At 35.8% G+C, this 25,781-nt stretch overlaps 1 protein-coding gene across 3 annotated transcripts in view; it reads right to left on the bottom strand.

Annotated features, from left to right (window-relative positions):
* The window catches only part of AGBL4 (ATP/GTP binding protein like 4), a 1,469,133-nt gene that overhangs the window by 1,226,640 nt on the left and 216,712 nt on the right, over positions 1–25,781 (bottom strand). For all 3 annotated transcript variants that reach the window (XM_027537317.1, XM_027537316.1, XM_027537319.1), the window contains exon 3: positions 5,302–5,426. In XM_027537317.1, coding sequence (XP_027393118.1) covers positions 5,302–5,426 — 125 coding nt within the window. The remainder of the gene's footprint in view (positions 1–5,301; positions 5,427–25,781) is intronic.

The raw sequence follows: 25,781 nt of genomic DNA, 5'->3' as shown, positions 1-25,781 counted from the left end.
ATGAATTAAGAAAGAGTCAAAATAATAAATAAGTATATTTTGTGTCTCACATTATTACTGGAGTGCAGTTAATTCCTTTTTGACCAGAGACCTGAAACACTGCATTATATCTCATTTACTTGTGTGATGTTTCCAAGTAAGACAGAAAAAGAATTTATTCTAAATATATGAACTTTTGAGTTCATTAAACATTTCAAACCAAGAAATCCAAAATAAAGCATCTCACTGTTTATAGGATAGAAAAATAATACAAACTGTTTCTAAAAAAAATTTAGAAATATGAATAAAGAGTTTTAAAAATATTTACATACTTAGCCCATCAATTTTCCACATAGGAATTTATTCTAAAGAAGTGAAAAGAAATCTGGGTAAAGTTTCACTCATAAAGGTGTTCCCTAGAGTATTATTTATAACAACAGATAATAAAAGGGAATCTTTATGCCCAAGATTTAAAGAAGGGGTCCGAAAGTACATAACTATTGTACAGCCATGTTTATGATGCTTTAACTGACAGAAAATGTTTGGAATACTGTTTAGTTTCCTTATAAGATATAAAATGTATACATGTTACAAATTTAATTATGCTCCAAAGAATAAAATAGAAAATAAATAAGCCTAGAAGTAAATATGCCAAAAAGTTATTAGTATTTGCTTCCAGGTAGTAAGAATACGGGGGGGTGTGTAAGTATGGGTATGTATGTGCTTTTTCTCTGCTTCTGATAAGTATCTATATTGTACAAATTTACTACAGTAAGCACTGGATACTTTTACAGTCAGTATAGAGGGGAAAAAAAAAACTCAAAGAGATAAAAAGAATATAAAAGACAGAAAATACTTTCAACAATCCAGGCACATCATTTTATTTCTTCTTATTGGCTAAAGTTTTATCATGAGTATTTAAATAGGAAGATTTGCTTTCACATCACACGAGTGTTCTGCTGCATAAATAACAAATTTCCATGTAAGAATATTTAATATAGCGTTTTTAAGAGAGAAAATTACTTTTCAATAAAGATACCTGGATGTTTAGTTATCATAGATTCTTACAAATGTACTATTTACCAACTACTTTGGGAGTTAATATGTCAGTCCTGGAATATGACACCATATGTTTCAAGCATTTATCACTTGCTAAAAAACATTAAGGAAGATGATCCAAAAGCTAGACCTGTTTATACAGTATAGTCAATGCTTCAATTTTTAGTGGAGTCAGACTTTAATGACTAATATTTCTTTTGCCTGCTAGTACCAAACCCTAAATAAGGTTCCTGACTAGATTACATTCATGCAGTTCTCATTTTAACGGAAATTGGAGAGATGGCAAAAGATTATGGGACAACCCATTATAAAAACAGACCTCACAAGTCAAACCTAATAGTAAAATCATTCTCTTTCATGTAGACAACCATGAAAACAAATATCCTGTGAGCTAGAGATATGTACTGTATCTTTCCAGCAAATCTTTATGCCTTCTTGAGACAGATTTCCATTACTATATAATGTGATTACAGTTGATGAAGCAATGGCACACAGAAAGAGGCTGATAAAGCATCAGCCTCAGGAAAACATAAACATGTTCATGATTTTTAATTGTAACAAAGGTAGTATAACACTGGATATGAAGATAGAACTTAGAGCAAATATTTGTTTCTTCAACTTTAAAAACAAGCATCCATAAAACAGTACCAACTCTTGTAAGCATAATAACAAAACTGTCATTTCACTTCCTTGATTGATAGACAAGATTCAAAAGAGACCGTAGGACTTTAACATGTAGTATAAAAATTATAACACACTGGAAAAGACATTTTTAACAGCAAAGTGAATATAAGCCACCTAAAAGAACAACAATAAACTTTTAAATGTATGAGCAATCTGTCCAAAAGACTATCCCAGGTCATATAATTTAAGAAACACATTTTCCAAACACTCTAGTCATCCAACCTTGCTCTCAATGCCTCCATCTGACCATAGAAACTATAAGGATATTCTTAATAGAGACTAAAGTGAAAGAAAAACTAGGTTAGGAATTTAATGTAACCCAAAGTAAAAAAAAAAAAAAAAATATATATATATATATATATATATATATATATAATTTCAGAGCTTCTGCTAAGTCTCCACTTAAGAAAGGATATGATGAGAATAGATTCTGTTCCTTGAAAAGTAACAAGTCTCATTTCTTAAGAGATAGTGGATTCCTGGTTGGAATAGACAAGCTGAAAGATAAGCATGAGCTATGGATAAAGAGGAAAAGAGTAATCCCATTTGTGAAGTTAGAAAACCTGGTAGATTATACTGCTTTAAAGAAAATGTTCCCCTTCCTTAATATGAATTGACCATGCTGCCTTGGAATTACTGTTCTTTTTTTAAGTGGTGTGTGTATGTGACAACTGTAAATTGCTGACATGAGACAAACACACCAATAGAAGAATGAGAGGCTGCATGCTTACATCATGGTAGCAGAGAGATCGTCATAGGGAACCCAAACTAGAGTTCAAGACTCAGGCTTATACATGTGGCTAAGGCCTCCTGCTATGATTTATACTCTCAAGACTTAGTAACATAGACTTTGAAAAAAGCACTTTGAGAATTATTGATTGTCTTGCTGGAGTAAGAGGGACCATCCTAGGGACAGGTGAAGCCCTGTAGATAAAATGTACGTTTCCCTAAAGTGATTGCAGGGAAGGAATATTATCCTTACTGTAAAAAACTGAAAAAGGAATTATCTCATGAGTATGTAAGTAAAACAAGAAACCAAGCAAAGAACTAAAGTTTGTCGTAGAGCAATAATCTGTGTGAGGTTTATTTCCCCTCTTGTCCTAAACAGCTGAGATAATTCATAGTTAGCCAACAATGTTCAGAGCTCTCCCATGTATATAATTCCTTCTAGTTACCCCTAAATTTCAGTAAACATAACACACACCGAGTCCTATGTCAGTGGTGTTGTAGAAAATTAAAAGAAATGGTAGCAAAGTGAAGTGGCTGTTCATGAACCCCTCTTCTGCTGAAGTCAGCATGCCAGGAAGAGCACTGTGTCAGACAAGTGAGATACCTAAATTTCAAACACTGACCATTACCTACCTAACATGTGACTCAAGTTGCAGTTGAAATAAACAGAGAGAAGTAAGCAACCAGGTGAAAGAGTAAGTAGATTAGATTGACTTAGGATGGGAAATTAAACTCCTCACTCTTTCAAATATGCTAGAAAAAAAAGAACCCTGAAGAAAGAAGGCAGATATTAGATTACAGGGCTATGTTTTCACCGGCTTAAAACAATCCTATCATATGTACACAAAGCTTGTGCAGAATCTTCCAAAATTAGTTGTCTCAATATAACAATAACAACTGATTTCTCAGGGTTAGATTTTTATCAAAGTTTGTTAAAAGCGTATATCTTTAGTTCTATTTTCATCAATATTTTTATTCAAAACAATTTTGAACAGGATTGTAAAACATATACTCTTATGTTACAAAATGTACATGAAGAAATTGTGGTTAAAGATAGATTCATATTATTTAGGTTGGTGCAAAGTAATTGTGGTTTCAGACTATGAATTTTAAATCATTATAACAAGGCTCAATCACAGCTTTATTAATAAAAATAGAAACCATTATAATCAACACATTTTTGCCAATGAGAAATAAGTTTGTTTATTCCTGTAGCATAAAAATCCATGCTTTAGGATTCGATAAACTCTTGAAAGGCATTGTCTACCTCCAGCTGTTTGTGTAAGCCTTTTCCCTGCAAAAAACTGTCAAGATGCTTGAAGAAGTGGTAGTCCATTGGCTAGAGGTCAAGTGAATATGGTGGATGAGGCAAAACTTTGTAGACTAACTCAACTTTTCAAGCATTGGTTGTGCAACGTGCAATTGGATGTTTTCGTGGAAAAGAATTGGGCTCTTTCTGTTGACCAATGCTGGCTGCAGGCATTGCAGTTTTCAGTGTATCTCATTGATTTGCTGAACATATTTCTCAGATGCAATGGCTTCACCTGGATTCAGAAAGCTGTAGTGGATCAGATGGGCAGCAGACCACCAAACAGTGACCATGACTTTTTTTGGTGCAAGTTTGGCTTTAGGAAGTGCTTTGGAGCCTCTTCTTGGTCCAGTCACTGAGATGGTCATCACTGGTTGTCGTATAAAATCCACTTGTCATTGCAGGACACAATCCAAGCAAGAAATAGTTGGTTGCATAGAATAAAAGGAGACAACAGTTCAAAATGATGATTCTTTTTTTTTTTTTTTTGATTGGCAGTCAGCTCATGGGTACCCACCTACTGAGATTTTTCATCTTTCCAATTTGCTTCAAATGCTGAATGACCATAGAATGGTCCACATTGAGTTCTTTGGCAACTTCTTGGGTTGGTGGTTGTCAACTTCCAATGGCCAGCCACTGTGCTCATATCTTCAAGGCTCTTGTCTTCTTTGCAGAATTTCTTGGACCACCACTGCACCATACATTCGTTAGCAATTCCTAGACCAAATGCGTTCTTGATGTTGCAAATTGTCTCCGCTGCTTGATGACCATTTTGAGCTTGAATAAGAAAATTACTCAACTTTGCTTTTTGCCTAATATCATTTCCTTAGTCTAAAATAAATATAAAATAAACAGCAAGTAATAAGTCATTAGCAAAAAGACAAAGTGAGAAATGTGCATTCAAATAACCACTTTTATTTAAGAATGTATTCCAATATAAAAAGGCAAAGTTCAACAATGCAAAACCACGAATACTTCTGCACCAACCTAAATACTATCAGAATAATAGAAAAGTTAGTATACAAAAACACAAGTAAAAAAGTGTTCCAGAGTCATTAACGTGGGCTATAAAATTGACTCTGAGTTGTGCAATAGCCAAACAAAGTGAAAAGCAGGATGGATTACAAGAATCATATTGCTTTTAAGATATAAACACCTTGTTATATAGGTGAAGAAAATCTTTTTGTAAAATGAGTCCTGTGGAGAAAAGATATACAGAACAGCACCGTATAATAATCAAGTCACTTCCAGTGGTTCCTTATAGGCTTCCCCCATGGAAGCCTAACACATCATGCTAAAGCTTCAATCACTAAAGAACACTGTGTGTTCTTACGTAATCTGCTTGTATTTTTAATAACCACCAGATAACAAAAGCCAGTATATTACACCTGTTATTCTATACTTCTTGAAATAAAATATCATTACTGCACACATAAAAGAATATATTTCTAATATAGTCATTATTTTTATATTCCTAAAATAAAACAAAAGCATAATCTTCTTACCAAAACCACACTGAAGGGATCCACTATTTCTCTCACCTGTGATTCTTTCACATTTTCAACGGTAAAGTTGAACCAGACTCGGAAGCGAGGATTACAGGTATCTGGCCTAATAAATAAATCATACTCAAACTCAGAGACCTGGTCCACTCGTCCAAGGTTACCTGTTAATAAAAATTAAGAGAACTGGGTATTAATATAAGTTCATGAAGCTCGATGGAACATACATTTAAATATTATGAGCTCTGACAACGACATCTGTCATCATTTGGTACTTATAGGTTCATCTTTCAGAATCCATTAGGCTGCCACCAACTCTTAAAGTAGTCCAGGATAAGAGGAGGTTTTCAACTAGTCTAGGCTGTGGAAATAGCAACTCTTTCTGTCATTATAACCTAGAAGATCAATCTGTGCTACAAGTGTCTTTGACAGACTGGTTGGTACACTATATACAGCAAGTGGCAAGCACCCTTAAAACAAGCAAAAACCACAACCAAACTTCAGTTTCCTGGTTAGAAAAAAGAAATGATAACACCCTGTGTCTTTTGTATTAAACTTTATGGCATACAAGTTATCTCTAATATATTTTACTTTATTTAATTCTCACAACACAGCTATGCAATTCGTACTGTATTTTGTACATTTTCAAACTTTTATCAGAACATGTTACGAGAATATACAAGCAGAGTAAGGGTTAAACAAAAATTAGAAGTAGTTTCTACATAAAAATAATAACGGTAAAATCACAAACAACCATAAAATTAATTTCCCTTTCCTCCACCAACAAAAACAGGCATATCAAAAGTGTAAAAACTTAAGTGTGACTCCAATTCTTTGTCTCTCCTCTCTCCACATAATATTCTAATGAGTAGTAAGTTACCCAAAATTTTAACACTGGGATGAGATAAAAAATAAAAGCAAAGAGTCTGGTGAATTCCCAAACTAGTTAATAAACCAGAAAAAGAAGAGTAAACACAACTACAGAAAGCAACAAAGCAATTGATTGAGAAGTCAGTATGGTCTGCATTTGAGAGCACAGCAATATCCTACTTTAACAGTAAGGTCTTACTAAATAGCACAAAGAATTATATTCAATATCCTGGGATAATCTATAATGGAAAAAAATTTTTTTAAAAAAAGAATGTGTGTGTGTGTGTGTGTGTGTGTGTGTGTGTGTATGTGTGTGACTAGGTCACTTTGCTGTACAGAAGAAATTAACACAACATTATAAGTCAACTATATACTTGTTAATTTTTTTTTAAACCCATAAGTCATCACAAAAAAATGAGCTCTAGTCTTTCTCCAAAAGAACACTCAGAATTAAACTTTATATGCACCAAAGTTCTAAATTATTTCTAAATCACTAGCTCTATTGACAGGTCACTTCTTTTTCTGAGCACCAGTTGTAGTAGACAGAGTACTAGCCTAGGAATCAGCAGACCTGAATTCTAGCTCAGTTGACCCACTGTGCAATAATGGGTAAATTACCTACCCTCTCAAGGTCTCATTTGCAAAATGACAATATTGAGTTACCTAACTTCTAAAGTTCCTTTCAGCTGTAACATTATTTGGCTGCCTGATTCTAAGATTGGTCTAAATGATCCAAGATAAGCCTTCCTTCAAAACCAAATCAATTAACCTTAGGGTGATTTTGTCTGCTCTCATTAAAATATGGCCTGAGAACCAGACGACTCCTCCTTCCAGAACCAGGATGATCAGACACCTTGAGTTAAGTAGACACATTGCCAGGGTCCAGCCCCAGTAGATCCAGGGAAATTAGAAGGGGAGATGGCTTCGGCAATCAGGATATGATAGCTTTAATTAAATATTAATTAGAGATATAAAGATTAATAGAATAAGGATAGCTCAGTAGGAAAATTCAGTGGAGAAAAGAGGCTGAATAACTTGGTTTACGTGGAAAGCTAATAAAATTCCAAGGCAAGGAATTTACGTCACCTATGTAGGCCACAGGTGTCCTCCTGTCCTCCCAAAGGAGAGGAGACACTAAGGCCTCCCCAGTCAGATCTTAGAAGCCCAGGCATAATTAGTAGGCTTGACAAGCCTCCACATTCCAGATGGGGATTCAGCCAGAAGGTGAGAGAAAGAACGACGTGGGGAGACCAGTCTTTCAAGGAACTGATCCCATTTTTTATTTTTCCAGGGTCTGTTTTTATACACTGAGATGTTATACAAAAGTCACACAGGGTCAGCAGTCCTGACTTTTATTAAAGTCAGGTGCTTCATACAAATGTATACAGAGGCCTTAGGGGTGTTACATCATCTTCTGGCCAGGGGGCCTGCTGACAATTTATGACCCTCTCCTTGTGACAGTTGTCAGTCAACCAGAACACTTATTTCTCTAAGGGTGATTATTCTTAAAACAGACGCCACCTTCTGAAGGTAAGGGTGCAGTAGGTTTTAATTAAGGAAAGAATTTGCTTAGCCTAAGGTCTAACGTGATTAATATCAAAGGTTAATACTTATTTCTTCTATATATATATATTAATGTGTATAAGGGCAGGGGATGTGGAGACTTAGCAGTAAACATTGGCTCAACAAATGAAAAACCCTTCACCAATACAATTTCTAATCAGCCTACTATACTATACTAATAGTTTTCTAACTTCTCTAAAGAACCTGTTTTTAGAAGGTTTAAAGCATCTCGTGCCTCTCACAGTTGGGAGGCTGTGAGCAATCACATGTGGCCGGACAAGCCTGTCAGGCAGGCTAGAGAACCTTCAGAGGAGTTTGTAGATTGAAACACTCCTGCCCAGGAATTATTATTAACTGGAGCTGTAAGTTAACTCCTTCTCTGAAAGAGGTGGTGGGGGACAGCCCCCCATAAAGTCAGAGGTGTAGGTGAGAGAACAAAGCAGTAAAGTAGGCAGACTCTGGTTTGGGGGGGTAGATGCTCGAGAATTTCCAGGGGGACTCCTGAGGCTCCATCCCACCTTTGCGTATGTCCAGCCTCCTTCCTCATGACCTTTGACACAGGCGGAGGTCCTCACACTGGCTCCTGGCAACACGTTATTTTTTTAAATGCATTGATGGGAAAATACAAACAAGAGCTAATTAAAACCAAAAGCTTTTAATTTTTCTAGCTTCATTGTCTTCAGAATTTCCAAGGAGATTCATCAATGGAATTGGTCCTTTCAAATATTATCATTCAAAAATATTTACTAAGGCTTCTCTTGTAGAAGAAGGAACATTTATTATATGAGAGCACTGAACTTAAAATCAGAAGATCTAAACTCAAGTTTTATCTCTGTCACTTACTAAGTGACCTTGGAAAATTAACCAATCTGTGTACAACCTCTGCTTATTCAACTATAAAGTAGGATTCATAATAATAGAAACATGAATATTTATCTCCAGGCTAATTAATATGAACATTAATTTTAACTAATACATAACTGATATTAACATGAATTTTCAACAGAAAATTAACATTTTCTGAGCATTTCTACATGTCACATACTGTCCCAAATGCTTGGTATATTGATATATTTAATTCTTACAACAACCCCCAACTGGTAGGACCTTATTTTACATATGAAAAAAAGAATGGGACAAATATATAAAATAACTTAGCCAAAGTCATTATACCATGTAAGCAAGTATGAGTCAGAACTGGGATTTGAATTCAAACAATATGTCTCTAGTCACTAGACAATCAGTTCAGTTCAGTTCAGTTCAGTCACTCAGTTGTGTCTAACTCTTTGCAACCCCATGAACCGCAGAACGCCAGGCCTCCCTGTCCATCACCAACTCCCAGAGTCCACCCAAACCCATGTCCATTGAGTCGGTGATACCATCGAACCATCTCATCCTCTGTCATCCCCTTCTCCTCCTGCCCTCAATTTTTCCCAGCATCAGGGTCTTTTCCAATGAGTCAGCTCTTCACATCAGGTGGACAAAGTATCAGAGTTTCAGCTTCAACATCAGTCCTTCCAATGAACACCCAGGACTGATCTCCTTTAGGATGGACTGGTTGGATCTCCTTGCAGTCCAAGGGACTTTCAAGAGTCTTCTCCAACACAACAGTTCAAAAGCATCAATTCTTCTGGGCTCAGCTTTCTTTATAGTCCAAATCTCACATCTATACCTGACCACTGGGAAAACCATAGCCTTGACTAGATGGACCTTTGTTGGCAAAGTCATGTCTCTGGTTTTTAAAATGCTGTCTAGGTTGGTCATAACTTTCCTTCCAAGGAGCAAGCGTCTTTTAATTTCATGGCTGCAATCACCATCTACAGTGATTTTGGAGCCCAGACAATAACTTTTACTAAAAAAACCTGGTTCAAAGAATAGGAATATAATATACCTTGAAAGTACAGCATAAGTTATAATTCTTAATAAAAAATTACACAACACAAAGTGAAAAAGCTATTTTTGACCTCCAAAAGTTCATGGTTGAAAAAGTAAACATTAACGTGCAATTTCAACATTAAAGGAAAACAAGAATTTTATTTTGTTTTTAATTCTGGAGCACTATAAATGGATTTTGATTAATAATAACATCTTAAAATCATTGCTATATATTGTATCTAAAAATAAAAAAAATATGTATTAAAGCCTACAGTTCCAAAATTATTTCAGATCCTTTATATTATTATAGCCTCACCATGACCCCATAATGAGTAAGCTGAGATTCAGGAATCTTTAGTGCTTGCTTAAGTTCATTCTTTAAAGCACCAGGGGAAGTCCCCAAAACAAAGACTTCATGTTACACTGTACTGCTCTTTGGAATGGGCCTTCCTGATGGCTCAGCAGGTAAAGAATCTACCTGCAGTGCAGAAGACACAGGAGACTTGGGTTCATTCCCTGGAAATGGCAACCCAGTCCAGTATTCTTGCCTGAAAAATTCCATGGACAGAAGAGCCTGGTGGGCTACAGTCCAAAGGGTCTCAAAGAGTCATATACGACTGAGCGACTGAGCAGCAGCAGCACCTCTTTGGAATATACCATAGCTACAGTCAATTCGTTTATTGACTGATTCAATCACTTATTCATTCAAAAAGGGCTACAGTATGTGCTATAAAATAGAACAGAAAGTAAGTCCAACAGGTGCGGCCTTTGCTTTTACTAAGTTTGAAAGTGAAGTTGCTCAGTCGTGTCGGACTCTTTGCGACCCCATGGACTGTAGCCTACAAGATTCTTCCATCCATGGAATTTTCCAGGCAAAAGTACTGTTTACAGTGCTGAATAATAATAAGCATCTGGTATTTGGTCTTCTGTAACTACTCTATTGGCCTTCTTCACCTCTCCTATGAGGAGTATTCTCTCGGTGTGTTTGCAGGAAAAAAACAAAGTTTTTCTCATATTACCAGTAATATTTCAACAAAGTGCCAATGTATGACATTCTGATTCTGAACACAGAAATTTGAAATAAGCTGATTATGCCTTTATGTCATCTGGTTCCCTCCACCTATATGAAAGGAGAGAAGAAAACAAATAGGAATCTAAAATATAGGACAAACACACACACGCACACACACAAAGTAGATTTTAAACACTGACATGTCAATAGTCATGTTAAATATAAGTGGGCTAAATATTATAAATAGACTCAAAAATTATTCTGGATAAAAATAACAACATATGTAGCAGTGGGATTGCTGGGTCTTATGGTGGTTTTATTCCTAGTTTTTTAAGGAATCTCCACACTGTCTTCCATAGTGGCTGTATCAATTTACATTCCCACCAACAGTTAGTGCAAGAGGGTTCCCTTTTCTCCACACCCTCTTCAGCATTTAATGTTTGCGGCTTTTTGATGATGGTCATTCTGACCAGTGAGATGATATTTCATTGTAGTTTTGATTTTCATTTCTCTAATAATGAGTTATGTCGAGCATTGTTTCATGTGTTTATTAGCCATCTGCATATCTTCTTTGGAGAAATGTCTGTTTAGGTCGTTTTACCAATTTTGATTGGGTTGTTTGTTTTTTCTGGTATTGACTTGATGACATGCTTGTATATTTTGGAAATTAATCCTTTTTCAGTTGTCTCATTAAATTAAAAATACATAAAAAAACATAAATTTCCTGATACCAAGAAAAAATAAAAATGCATATAGCTTATAAAGAAATTTTTCATATTTAAGAACAAAGAAAGACTGAAAATAAATGGTCCTTTCAACTATCATCATCCAAAAATATTTACTGAGCCCTAAGTTGTAGAGAATACAATACTTATTTTTTCAATGAATTACTAATTTTATAACAGGAAAGACACTATCAAAAAGAAAGCTAATGTAGCTATATTTATCTCAGACTAGGTAGACTTCAAATCAAGAAACTCACTAGAAATGAACAGAGACATTTCATGATGCAAAAAAGGTAATTGCATCAAATTGATAAAATTGATAAATTGATAAAAATATCAAAAAATATACATCTAATAATAGATCTTCAAAATACATAAGTAAACTTGGACAAAATAAAACATGGAGACAACTTTAGAAATACAGTGAGAAATGTGAACACACCAATTCCACAAACCAAGAAAATATTCAGAAAGGATTTAGGCAATTTGAAAATGTGACTTAAAAGTATTTCTAGTCCTAATTACGGAATACTTTTCATTTATACACCTACAGAATATATATCCTTTTCAGAAGCCCATGGTACATTTACAAAATTAATCATACACTGGTCCATAAACGAAGTCTCAGCAAATTTCAAAGGAATCTGTATTATACTGCCTATGTTCCCCTATCATAGTGATAGTATTTTAAACTAAATCATAATCAATATATGTCAAGCAAAATTTGTTCGACGTAGCTAAATCATTTCTAAGATGGAAATATAAATGTACACATACATATGGATTGATTTTTATTAATTTATACATAATATAAAATGTATTATGAAAATCAGTTATCTAAGCTTCTATTATTTGTTGTTGCTGTTCAGTCGCTAAGTCATGTATGCTTCTTTGCAATCACACAGACGGCAGCAGGCCAGCCTCCCCTGTCCTTTACTATCTCCCAGAGATTGCTAAAATTCATGTCCATTGAGCCAGTGATGCTATTTAACCATCTCATCCTCCATCGCTCCATTCTCCCTCTGCCTTTAATCTTTCCCAACACCAGGGTCTTTTCCAGTAAGTTGGCACTTCGCATCAGGTGGTCAAAGTACTGGAACTTCAGCTTCAGCATCAGTCCCTCCAATGAATGTTCAGGGTTAAATTCCTTTAGGATTGACTGGCTCAATCTCCTTGCTGTCCAAGAGATGCTCAAGAGTCTTCTCCAGTACCACAATTTAAAAGCATCAATTCTTTGATGCTCAGCCTTCTTATGGTCCAGCTCTTACATCTGTACATGACTACTGGAAAAATCATGGCTTTAAGTATATGGACTTTTGCTGACAAAAGTCCTGGGCCTTAGGAAGCATCGCTACAAACAAAGCTAGTGGAGGTGATGGAATTCCAGTTGAGCTATTTCAAATCCTGAAAGATGATGCTGTGAAAGTGCTGCACTCAATATGCCAGCAAATTTAGAAAACTCAGCAGTGGCCACAGGACTGGAAAAGGTCAGTTTTCATTCCAATCCCAAACAAAGGCAATGCCAAAGAATGCTCAAACTACCACACAATTGCACTCATCTCATATGCTAGTAAAGTAATGCTCAAAATTCTCCAAGCCAGGCTTCAGCAATATGTGAACCCCGAACTTGCTGATGTTCAAGCTAGTTTTAGAAAAGGCAGAGGAACCAGAGATCAAATTGCCAACATCTGCTGGATCATTGAAAAAGCAAGAGAGTTCCAGAAAAACATCTATTTCTGCTTTATTGATTATGCCAAAGCCTTTGACTGTGTGGATCACAATAAACTGTGGAAAATTCTGAAAGAGATGAGAATACCAGACCACCTGACCTACCTCTTGAGAAATCTGTATGCAGGTCAAGAAGCAACAGTTAGAACTGGACATGGAACAACAGACTGGTTCCAAATAGGAAAAGGAGTACATCAAGGCTATATATTGTCACCCTATTTATTTAATTTATGCAGAGTACATCATGAGAAACGCTGGGCTGGAAGAAGCACAAGCTGGAATCAAGAATGCCAAGAGAAATATCAATAACCTCGGATATGCAGATGACACCACCCTTATGGCAGAAAGTGAAGAGGAACTAAAAAGCCTCTTGATGAAAGTGAAAGAGGAGAGTGAAAAAGTTGGCTTAAAGCTGAACATTCAGAAAACTAAGATCATGGCATCTGGTCCCATCACTTCATAGCAAATAGATGGGAAAACAGTGGAAACACTGTCAGACTTTATTTTGGGGGGCTCCAAAATCACTGCAGATGTTGACTGCAGCCATGAAATTAAAAGACGCTTACTCCTTGGAAGAAAAGTTATGACCAACTTAGATAGCATATTCAAAAGCAGAGACAACAAAGGTCCGTCTAGTCAAGGCTATGGTTTTTCCAGTGGTCATGTATGGATGTGAGAGTTGGACTGTGAAGAAAGCTGAGTGCCAAGGAATTAATGCTTTGGAATTGTGGTGTTGGAGAAAACTCTGAGAGTCCCTTGGACTGCAAGGAAATCCAACCAGTCCATTCTAAAGGAGATCAGTCCCGGGTGTTCTTTGGAAGGACTGATGCTAAAGCTGAAACTCCAATACTTTGTCCACCTGATGAGAAGAGCCAACTCATTGGAAAATACTCTGATGCTGGGAGGGATTGGGGCAGGAGGAGAAGGGGACGACAGAGGATGAGACGGCTGGATGGCATCACCGACTCAATGGACATGAGTTTGGGTGAACTCCGGGAGTTAGTAATGAACAGGGAGGCCTGGCGTGCTCCAATTCATGGGGTCGCAAAGAGTTGGAGACGACTCAGCAACTGAACTGAACTGAACTGATAAATCAACTAAGTATACAGAACTTTCCTTTCAACAGTAAAATATACATTTTCCTCAAGTTTACCGGAATATTCTTCAGAAAAGACTACAACACAGAGTATAAAACAAGTCTTAAAAAATTTAACACGAAGGAAATCATGCACAGTAATCTCTCCAAACAAAACGGAAGGAAATTACTAATCAGTAACAAAAGGAAATTTAAGGAATTCAAAAACATTTAGAAATGACACAACAAATTCATAAATAACAAAGAGGGTCAATTAAGAAATCAGAAAGAAAGTTACAAAATATCTTAGCATGAATAAAAACAAAGCTACTATCTATCAGAATCTGTGGATGCATAGAAAGCAGTACTTATACAGAAATATGTAGCTGCATATGCTTACATTTTTAAAAAAGAAAGATCTTAAAGCAATAACCTAATCTGCCAACATTTCACCTTTTGAAGCTTAAAAATAATGTGAACTAAAGGCAAAATAAAGGAAATAATAAAGGATGGACACAAATGAAACAGATAATTGAAAAAAATTGAGAAAAGCAATGAAACAAAAAATTATTCTTTTAAGCGATCAATAAAATAGACAAACTTTTATCTACACTGACTAAGAAAGAAAGAGGACACTAAATTTGTAAAATCAGTAGTAGGAGGATATACTATGACCAATTGCAGGCTAACGAATTAGATAACCAAGATGATACAAGGAAAGTTCTAGGAAGACACAAAACCGACTAAAAGAAGAAATACTAAAAGAAGAAATATCTATAGACCTAAACAAAAGTACTGATTTAATAATCAAAAACTTCACATCAGGAAAAACCCAAGTGTCTTCACTGATGAATTTATAGAACTTTTCAAGGAAAATTAACACCATCCTTAACAAACTATTGTCCCAAAACGAAGAAGCAAAAACACTTCCCAAACTCATTCCTGGGGTTGTTTGTCTTGATACTACAAAGACATCACATGAAACCTAGACGTCAATAACAGTAATGAATACTGACCCCCAAATCCTCAATGAAATACTAGCAAGCCAAATCCAGTATTTTATGAAAATGACTGAACATCACAATAAGTGGGACTTATACTGGAAATTCAGTGTTGGTTCAACATATGAAAATCAAATAATGTAATAAACAAGATTACTAGAAGAAATGACAAAAACACATGATCATCTCAACAGACACAGAAAAAGAACTTCAGAGTTTTATACTTTCCATGATAAAAAGCACTGGAAGACAAATGAACATAAAGGAATTTTTTTTAAATCTCACAGCTAATTAGCATACTTAATGGTTCAAGGCTGAACATTTTCCCCCTATGATCTGGGGTATGATAAGTATGTTTGCTCTTGCAATTTCTATTTAACATTGTAGTTAATATTCTAGCAAGGGTAAGTAGGCAAGAAAAAGAAACAAAAGGATTCATACTGAAAAAGCAGAAATAAAATTATATTTATTTGCTAATGATACGATCTTTTATAGAAAAAATCCTAAGGAATGTACAGGCAAAAAACGAAGACTAAGTTAAAAAAATATTTCATCAAGGTTGCAGGATACATATATAAAAATCAACTGGATCTCTATACAGAAGCAATGAATAAGTTCAAAACGAGATTCAAAAATAATGTCAAGATAATATCAGAGAAAATTAAATACTTGGATTAATTTAACAAAAAGCATAAGTAAACAAAGAATGTAAGGTTATTTTAACATTTGAAAAATCAGGCAATGTACTTCACCATTTTAACAAGGAAGGAGAATAACCATATTATTATTCCAGTAGATACAGAAAAAAACATTTGACAAAATCCAACATACACTCATAAAAAAGCTTTCCTGAAATGAATAATACTTGGAAATGTTCTGTAATTATTAAGTGGCATGCATTGAAAAAAAGAAAAACCCACAAAACTTAAAGCTAATCAGTTTAGTTCAAGCGCTCAGTCGTGACCAACTCTTCGCAACCCCATGGACTCCAGGCCTCCCTGTCCATCACCAACTCCTGCAGTTTACCCAAACTCAGGTCCATTGAGTCGGTGATGCCATACAAACATCTCATCCTCTGTCATCCCCTTTTCCTTCTGCCTTCAATCTTTCCCAGCATCAGGGTCTTTTCCAATCAGTCAGCTCTTCGTATCAGGTGGCCAACGGATTAAAGTTTCAGCTTCAACATCAGTCCTTCCAATAAAAACCCAAGACTGATATCCTTTAGGATGGGCTGGTTGATCTCCTTGCAATCCAAGGGACTCTCAAGAGTCTTCTCCAATGTCACAGTTCAAAAGCATCAATTCTTCTGTGCTCAACTATCTTTATAGTCCAACTCTCACATCCATACATGACTACTGGAAAAACCATAGCCTTGACTACATGGACCTTTGTTGGCAAAGTAATGTATCTGCTTTTGAATATGCTATCTAGGTTGCTCATAGCTTTCCTTCCAAGGAGCAAGTGTCTTTTAATTTCATGGCTGCAGTCACTGCTGCTGCTGCTGCTACTAAGTCGTTTCAGTCCTGTCCGACTCTGTGCGACCCCATAGACGGCAGCCCATCAGGCTCCACCGTCCCTGGGATTCTCCAGGCAAGAACACTGGAGTGGGTTGCTATTTCCTTCTCCAATTCATGAAAGTGAAAAGTGAAAGTGAAGTCGCTCTGCAGTGATTTTGGAGCCCCAAAAAATTAAGTCAGCCACTGTTTTCACTGTTTCCCCATCTATTTCCCATGAAGTGATGGGACCAGAAGCCATGATCTTAGTTTTCTGAATGTTGAGCTTTAAGCCAACTTTTTCACTCTCCACGTTCACATTCATCAAGAGGCTCTTTAGTTCTTCTTTACTTTCTGCCATAAGGGTAGTGTCATCTGCATATCTGAGGTTACTGATATTTCTCCCGGCAATCTTGATTCCAGCTTGAGCTTCTTCCAGCCCAGCATTTCTCATGATGTACTCTGCATATAAGTTAAATAAGCAGGGTGACAATATACAGCCTTGATGTACTCCTCTTCCTATAGGAAGCAGTCTGTTGTTCCATCTCCAGTTCTGACTGTTGGTTCTTGTCCTGCATACATATTTCTCAGGAGGCAGGTCACGTGGTCCGATATTCCCATCTCTTGAAGAATTTTCAAAAGTTTCTTGTGATCTACACAGTCAAAGGCTTTGGCATAATCAATAAAGCAGAAATAGATGTTTTTCTGGAAATCTCTTGCTTTTTCCATGATCCAGTGGATGGTGGCAATTTGATCTCTGGTTCCTCTGCCTTTTCTAAAACTAGCTTGAACATCAGGAAAATCATGAGTCATGTATTGTTGAAGCCTGGCTTGGAGAATTTTGAGCATTACTTTACTAGCGTGTGAGATGAGTGCAATTGTGCGGTAGTTTGAGCATTCTTTGGCATTGCCTTTCTTTGGGATTGAAAGGAAAACTGACCTTTTCCAGTCCTGTGGCCACTGCTGAGTTTTCCAAATTTGTTGGCATATTGAGTGCAGCACTTTCACAGCATCATCTTTTAGGATTTGAAATAGCTCAACTGGAATTCTATCACCTCTACTAGCTTTGTTCATAGTGATGTTTCCTAAGGCCCACTTGGCTTCACATTCCAGGATGTCTGGCTCTAGGTCAGTGATCACACCATCATGGTTATCTGGGTCATGAAGATCTTTTCTGCATAGTTTTTCTGTGTATTCCTGCCACCTCTTCTTAACATCTTCTGTTTCTGTTAGGTCCATACCGTTTCTGTCCTTTATTGAGCCCATCTTGGCATGAAATGTTCCCTTGCTATCTCTAATCTTCTTGAAAAGATCTCTAGTCTTTCCCATTCTATTGTTTTCCTCTATTTCTTGGCACTGATCACTGAGGAAGGCTTTCTTATCTCTCCTTGCTATTCTTTGGAACTCTGCATTTAGATGGGTGTCTTTCCTTTTCTCCTTTGCTTTTCACTTCTCTTCTTTTCACAGCTATTTGTAAGGCCTCCTCAGACAGCCATTTTGCTTTTTTGCATTTCTTTTTCTTGGGGATGGTCTTGATCCCTGTCTACTGTACAATGTCACAAACCTCTGTCCATAGTTCATCATGCAACCTGTCTATCAGATCTAGTCCTTAAAATCTATTTCTCACTTCCACTGTATAATCATAAGGGATTTGATTTAGGTCATACCTGAATGGTCTAGTGGTTTTCCCCACTTTCTTCAATTTAAGTCTGAATTTGCCAATAAGGAGTTCATGATCTGAGCCACAGTCAATTCCTAGTCTTGTTTTTGCTGACTATATAGAGCTTTCCCATCTTTGGCTCCAAAGAATATAATCAATCTGGTTTTGGTGTCGACTATCTGGTGATGTCCATGTGTAGAGTCTTTTCTTGTGTTGTTGGAAGAGGGTGTTTGCTATGACCAGTGCGTTCTCTTGGCAAAACTCTATTAGCCTTTGCCCTGCTTCATTCTGTACTCCAAGGCCAAATTTGCCTGTTACTCCAGGTGCTTCTTGACTTCCTACTTTTGCATTCTAGTCTGCTATAATGAAAAGGACACCTTTTTTGGGTGTTAATTCTAAAAGGTCTTGTAGGTCTTCATAGAACCATTCAACTTCAGCTTCTTCAGCATTACTGGTCGGGGCATAATCTTGGATTACCATGATATTGAATGATTTACCTTGGAAATGAACAGAGATCATTCTGTCGTTTCTGAGATTGCATCCAAGTACTCCATTTAAGACTCTCTTGTTGACTATGATGGCTACTCCATTTCTTCTAAGGGATTCTTGCCCACAGTAGTAGATATAATGGTCATCTGAGTTTAATTCATCGACTCCAGTCCATTTTAGTTCACTGATTCCTAAAATGTCGACATTCACTCTTGCCATGTCCTCTTTGACCACTTCCAATTTGCCTTGATTCATGGACCTAACATTCCAGGTTCCTATGCAATATTGTTCTTTACAGCATTGGACCTTGTTTCTATCACCAGTCACATCCACAACTGGGTGTTGTTTTTGCTTTGTCTCCATCTCTTCATTCTTTCTGGAGTTAGTTCTGCACTGATCACCAGCAACATATTGAGCACCTTCAACATGGGGAGTTCATCTTTCAGTGTCCAATCTTTTTGCCTTTTCATACTGTTCATGGGTTTCTCAAGGCAAGAATGCTGAAGTGGTTTGCCATTCCCTTCTCCAGTGGACCACATTTTGTCAGAACTCTCCACCATGACCCATCCTCACTTAATACTTTAAGATTTTATTGCTTCTCCCTGAGATCAAGAATAAGGAAGTACATCTTCATCACTTCTATTCAACATCATTCTGGAGTACTAAACTTTGCAATAAGGCAAGAAAGACAAATCAAAGGCATAAAAGCTATGAAAGAAGAAATTAAAATATCCTTACTTACAGAAGATAATGTTTACATTTTAAAAAATCTCAGAACATCTACAAAAAACTACTTGAACCAAGAAACAAGTTTAGCAAAGTCATAAGATACAAAGTCAAGATAAATACAAAATCAGTTGTACCAGCATCAAACAATTGTACTACAGCTAGTAAATGGAAATGTAAACTTGAGAACCATATTCAAAATACCATTATAACCTCAAAACACCTAGAAATTTGTCTAACTAGATGTCCAGATCTTCTACAACAAAAGTTACAAAATATTGCTGAGAGAATTTGAGAAATACCTATGCAAAAGGAAATACATGTTGTATGTTCAGGGATGAAAGACTCAAAATTGTTAAGATGGCAACTCTCCTAAATATATATGTATATTTACATATAGAATTTTTACATATTTACATATAGAAATGTAGAAATTGAACTTACATATAAGTTCAATAGAATGATAATCAAATCACAGAAGTCTTTTTGTAGAATTGACTGGTTAATTGTATAAGAAAATACAAAGAACCAGTATAATCAAAGCAATTTAATAAAGAAAAAAGAGCAAAAACTGTTAAAAAAGAAGTTACAGTAATCAAGATAGCTTGATTTCAAAACAATATATAGATCTATAGATACACAGATCAGTGGAACAGGTAACAGTCAGAAATAGACCTACACATATATAAGCAATTGATTTGCAAGACAACTCAATGAGGAATTATAAGTCTTTCCAACAAATAGTGCTGAAAATAAGGATCAATTCTTACTTAAAATCATACATAGAAATTAACCCAAAATAGATCATAAATCTAAATGTAAGATCTAAAATTATAAAACTTGTAGAAGAACACATGAATGAAAATTTTGCAGTCTTTGATTAGGTAAAGAGTTCTTCTATAGAACACCAAAAACATGAAACATTAAAGAAAAATGATAATTGGATTAAAAAACACTTTCAATTTTTGAAATACACTATTATGACATGAAAAGGGAAGCCACAGAGTGGCAGAGGGTACCTGCCAACCTCTACAAAGGCCTTGCATCCAGAATGTACAAAGAGCTCTACAAATCAAAATTAATATGAACAATTCAACCAGAAAATGAGCAAAAAATTTTGAATAGACACATCACAATAAAAGATGAGTGCCCCTAAACCATAAAATATGCCAAACTCCATTTATTATCAAAGAAATACAAATTAAAACTATGATGACCACACACCTATCAGAATAGCTTTTTTAAAAAAAGAATAGCTCGGTTCATTTTATTAAGAGATGGATTTTGATAATTTTATTATGCTTCATAAGCATCAAAATTAGTAATATACCTAATTATTATCAATTATATGTTAATAATAGCCCAATAACTTATTCCAGAAGTGTTTTTCATCTTTATTTTTTAAGTTATGGGAAATAAGTTTTTTAATATGTACATATATACATGTATAGCAGATTTTGTTGTAAGAGGCAGGATAAAGTGATCACTAAGACTTTCAAGCCAAAAAAATATATAGTGTATTAGGATATTTCTGTGGGTAATGTAAAAGGAAAACATGATTTTATGTACAAAGAAGAAACAATGTACCTTTTCTGCTTAGAAAAGTCTGCTGATTTACTATTAAATGAATAATAACAGCTAACTATTATATACTACTATGTGCCAAAAACTCATCAAATTACCAAATTCTATAAACTCATTTAAACATAACAACTCCAGAAGCTAAGCTACATTATCAATCTCACCTTACTAGGAGGAAACTAAGATACAGAGACATTAAGTAATTTACTTAAGGTCATAAAACTAAGTATAGTGTCAGGACAAAAGAGTGAGCTAAGAGGCCAGACTCAATCTGTGTCATCTCATTAATGTTAAATAATTCATACAGTCTAGATCTGAACCCACCTACTTCAACTTGGGTATTTTATTTTATTCATCAAAGAAAATTTTAATCCAGTAAGATATCTTTGTATTTTAACAGTGGCACAGTCCATTTACCTTGGTGCAATTACTGACTTTTTTTTTTTCCTTTTTTTTAATTTATTTTTTTTATTTTTTAACTTTACAATATTGTATTAGTTTTGCCATATATCAACATGAATCTGCCACAGGTATACACGTGTTCCCCATCCTGAACCCTCCTCCCTCCTCCCTCCCCATACCATCCCTCTGGGTCGTCTTTTTAACATCTTGTTTTTCCTAATTATCTTTCTTTTATCATGTGTCTCTTGCCTCCTCTTCCACTAATCAGGTTTTCTTTGTCTCTATTCCCTTTCTGTCAGTTTGGAAGTTTACATTCTATTTATGTTCTCCTGTTATTATCCTTAAATTTCAAAAGAGCAATACTTGGCATAAAGTATAAATTTAAATATCTGTACCTTCCTCTCCTCAAAATTCAAGGATATTAGATCAATCACTCTCTTATATTATCTTTCTCCCTCATGGTTTTGAAGAACTTCTCTTTATTTATAGCCATTCTGCAGTTTCATGGCTATTAATACATATCAGAGAGAAGTGGTTTGAAGGATACAGTTTTAGTTATTTTACAGGAGTTGTATTTACAATATGAAAGATTCATGTCTTTCATAAGTCATTACTTTGAATATTGCCTCTATGTGACTGTCTCCTGGAATTCTTCATCTTAATATAACTTAAGTTCTCTTCTATACATTTCATCTATATTCATCTCTGTGATGGCTCAGCCCTGTCTTCTACTTCATTAATCTATCTTCAGTTGTATAATGAGATATTTAACCCAGCCTCAGAGTCTTTAATTTAACCTAACTTCAGAGTTATACATTTTGATGATTATATATATTTCATTTTCAGACGTTCAACTTGGTTCTTTTATAAACATATATGATTTATTTTTATAATAACTTTTCTTGACTTTTTGAGTCCTACTTTTACACCTTTAATCATTTTAAACACATGCACTTATATCTTCTCTTTAGAAATTTTTGGAGTTTTATCCTAGTATTTGTTGAGTTTGCTACTTCCCATCCACAGTATACTGTTTCTTTCTGTGTTTTAAAATATTCGTTTTTAAATTCACCTACACTATCTGTTTGGAGAAGGCAACACCCCACTCCAGTACTCTTGCCTGGAAAATCCCATGGACAGAGGAGCCTGGTAAGCTACAGTCCATGAGGTCGCTAAGAGTCGGACACGACTGAGCAACTTCACTTTCACTTTTCACTTTCATGCACTGGAGAAGGAAATGGCAACCCACTCCAGTGTTCTTGCCTGGAGAATCCCAGGGACGGCGGAGCCTGGTGGGCTGCCATCTATGGGGTCGCACAGAGTGGGACACGACTGAAGCAACTTAGCAGCCACACACTATCTGTTGGAGTAGGAAATGGCAACCCACTCCCGTATTCTTGCCTGGAGAATCCCATGGACAGAGGAGCCTGGTGGGCTACAGTCCATGGGGTCCCTAAGAGTCGAATATGACTGAGCAACTAATACTTTCACATCATCTGTAGAATCCCTGCACTTTGTAAAAATCCCTGTGCTGATCCTTCTCGGAAGGTATGATCCTTCTGGGTTTTTGCAATTTTGCATTTGTTTCTTAAAAGCACTCCAGAAATGTCTCCATCCTGTAACTACTTTTTAAATTAAATTTTCATTTGGGAAAAATGGCATTGCATTAAGAAGACATGGAAATTTTGATCCCCAAACCATGGTATAATACCATAGGTATAAATTTTAGGGAAGACTGTCTATTCTGTTCTTGTGTATTAGAAAGATCATAATCCAAAGGTTAGACAGACATAAACTCAAATCATAGCTCTGCCATTTCCTAATTCTAAAGCTTTGGGCATATCTTTTAAGTGCTCTAGACTTTAGGTTTCTTGTCTGTCAAAGGAGATTTTAAAAAAAGATTTTATTCACAATATTCTTATAAAGATTAAATGAGATCATGTATATAATTACCTAGTCAGTGCTTCAGCCCAGAATTACTGGAGTCATCTTGGAATCTTAATTTCATATTGATAATTAACCCATCAAGGAATACTTTTAGGAACATAAGGGATTACTACAAGCAACAAGATGCCAATAAATTTGACAACCTAGAAGAAATGGACAAATTCTAAGAAAGGTACAACCTACCAAGCCTGAACCAGGAAGAAGTAGTAAACATGAACAGATCAAACATAAGTACTGAAACTGTAATTTTAAAACTTCCAACAAACAAAAGTCCAGATCCAGATGGCATCACAGGAGAATTCTATCAAAACTTTTAAAAAGAGTTAGCATCTATCCTTCTCAAATTCTTCCAAAACATTGCAGAGGAAAAAACACACCCAAGATCATTCTCAGAGGCCACCATCACTCTGATACCAAAACAAGACAAAGATATCACAAAACCTGAAAATGATAGGCCAATACCACTAATGAACATAGATGCAAATATCCTCAACAAAATACTAGCAAACTGAATCTGACAACACATTAAATGGATCATTCACTATAATCAAGTGGGTTTTAACTCAGGGATGCAAGGATTCTTCAACATATGCAAATTAATTAATGTGATACACCATATTAACAAACTGAAGAATTAAAATCATAGGATTATCTCAATAGATACAAAACAAAGATTTTGACAAAACTCAGCACCCATTTACAATAAAAACTGTGGCATAGAGAGAACCTACCTCAACAAAATAAAGGCCATATATGACAAACACATAGCAAATTTCATACTCAACAGTGAAAAACTGAAAGCATTCCCTCCAGGATAATGAGGAAGACAAAAATATCCTCTCTTGAACTCTTATGCAACATAATTTGGGGAGTGTTAGCCACAGCAATCAGAGAAGAAAAGGAAATAAAAGGAACCCAAATTGGAAAGAAGAAGTAAAACTGTTAACCCTATGTTAACAGTTGATAGGCCATGATAGATGGACTATCATGTCATCTACTGTTTGTAGACGACATGATACTATATATAGAAAATCCTAAAGATCTTACCAGAAAACTACTATGGCTCAGCAATGAATTTGGTAAGATTACAGGATATAAAATTAATCCACAGAAATTTCTTGCATTCCTATACACTAGCAATGAAAGATCACAAAGAGGAATTATGGAAACAATTCCATTTACCATCACATCAAAAAGAATGAACTACCTCAGAAGAAACCTGCATAAGGAGGCAAAAGACCTGCACTCAGAAAACTATAAGACATTGATGAAGACAATCAAAGACGACACAGAGGGAGAGATATACCATGTTCCTGAATCATAAGGATCAATATTGCCAAAATGACTCTACTACCCAAAGAAATCTACAATCTACAAATTCAATGCAATCTCTATCAAACTATCAATGGCATTTTTCAAAGAATTAGAAAAAATTCAACATTCAGGAATATAAGAGATTACTACAAGCAACTGTATGCCAATAAATTTGAATGTGAAAAACTCAACATTCAAAAAACTAAGATCATGGTGTCCAGTCCCGTTACTTCATGGCAAATCTATTGGGAGACAATGGAAACAGTGACAGACTTTTCCTTGGGCTCCAAAATCAATGTGGATGGTGACTGCAGCCATGAGATTAAAAGACGCTTGCTCCTTGGAAGAAAAGCTATGACAAATCTAGACAGTGTATTAAAAAGCAGAGACATTACTTTGCTGACAAAGGTCTGTTTAGTCAAAGCTATGGTTTTTCCAGTAGTCATGTACTCATGTGAGAGTTGGGCCATAAAGAAGGCTAAGCACTGAAGAACTGAAGGTTTCAAACTGTGGTGCTGGAGAAAACTCTTGAGAGTCCCTTGGACTCCAGGGAGATCAAACCAGTCAATCCTAAAGGAAGTCAACCAAAAAAAAAAAAAAAATAAAGGAAGTCAACCATGAATATTCATTAGAAGGACTGATGCTGAAGCTGAAGCTCCAGTACTTTGGCCCCCTGATGCAAAGCACTAACTCATTGGAAAAGACCCTGATGTTGGGAAAGACTGAAGGCAAGAGAAGAAGGGGATGACAGGGGATGAGATGGTTGGATGGCATCATTGATTCAATGGACATGAGTTTGAACAAACTCTGGGAAATGATGAAGAACAGGAAAATTTGGCATGCTGCAGTCCACGGGGTCACCAAGAGTCAGACATGACTGAGCAACTGAACAAGAACAACAAGAAAAAAAACTAGTTTTTATAGAAACACAACAATCCTGGGAAAGAAAAATAGAGCTCTGACTTCAGACTATACTACAAAGCTTCAGAAATCAAACACAGTCATACTGGCTCAAAAACAGAAATAAAGATCAATGGAGCACGATAGAAAGTCTAGAG

The sequence above is a fragment of the Bos indicus x Bos taurus genome, chromosome 3 (assembly GCF_003369695.1).
Source record: "Bos indicus x Bos taurus breed Angus x Brahman F1 hybrid chromosome 3, Bos_hybrid_MaternalHap_v2.0, whole genome shotgun sequence".
Classification (NCBI taxonomy): Eukaryota; Metazoa; Chordata; class Mammalia; order Artiodactyla; family Bovidae; genus Bos; species Bos indicus x Bos taurus.
This window is presented reverse-complemented; position numbering and strand designations above follow the sequence as displayed.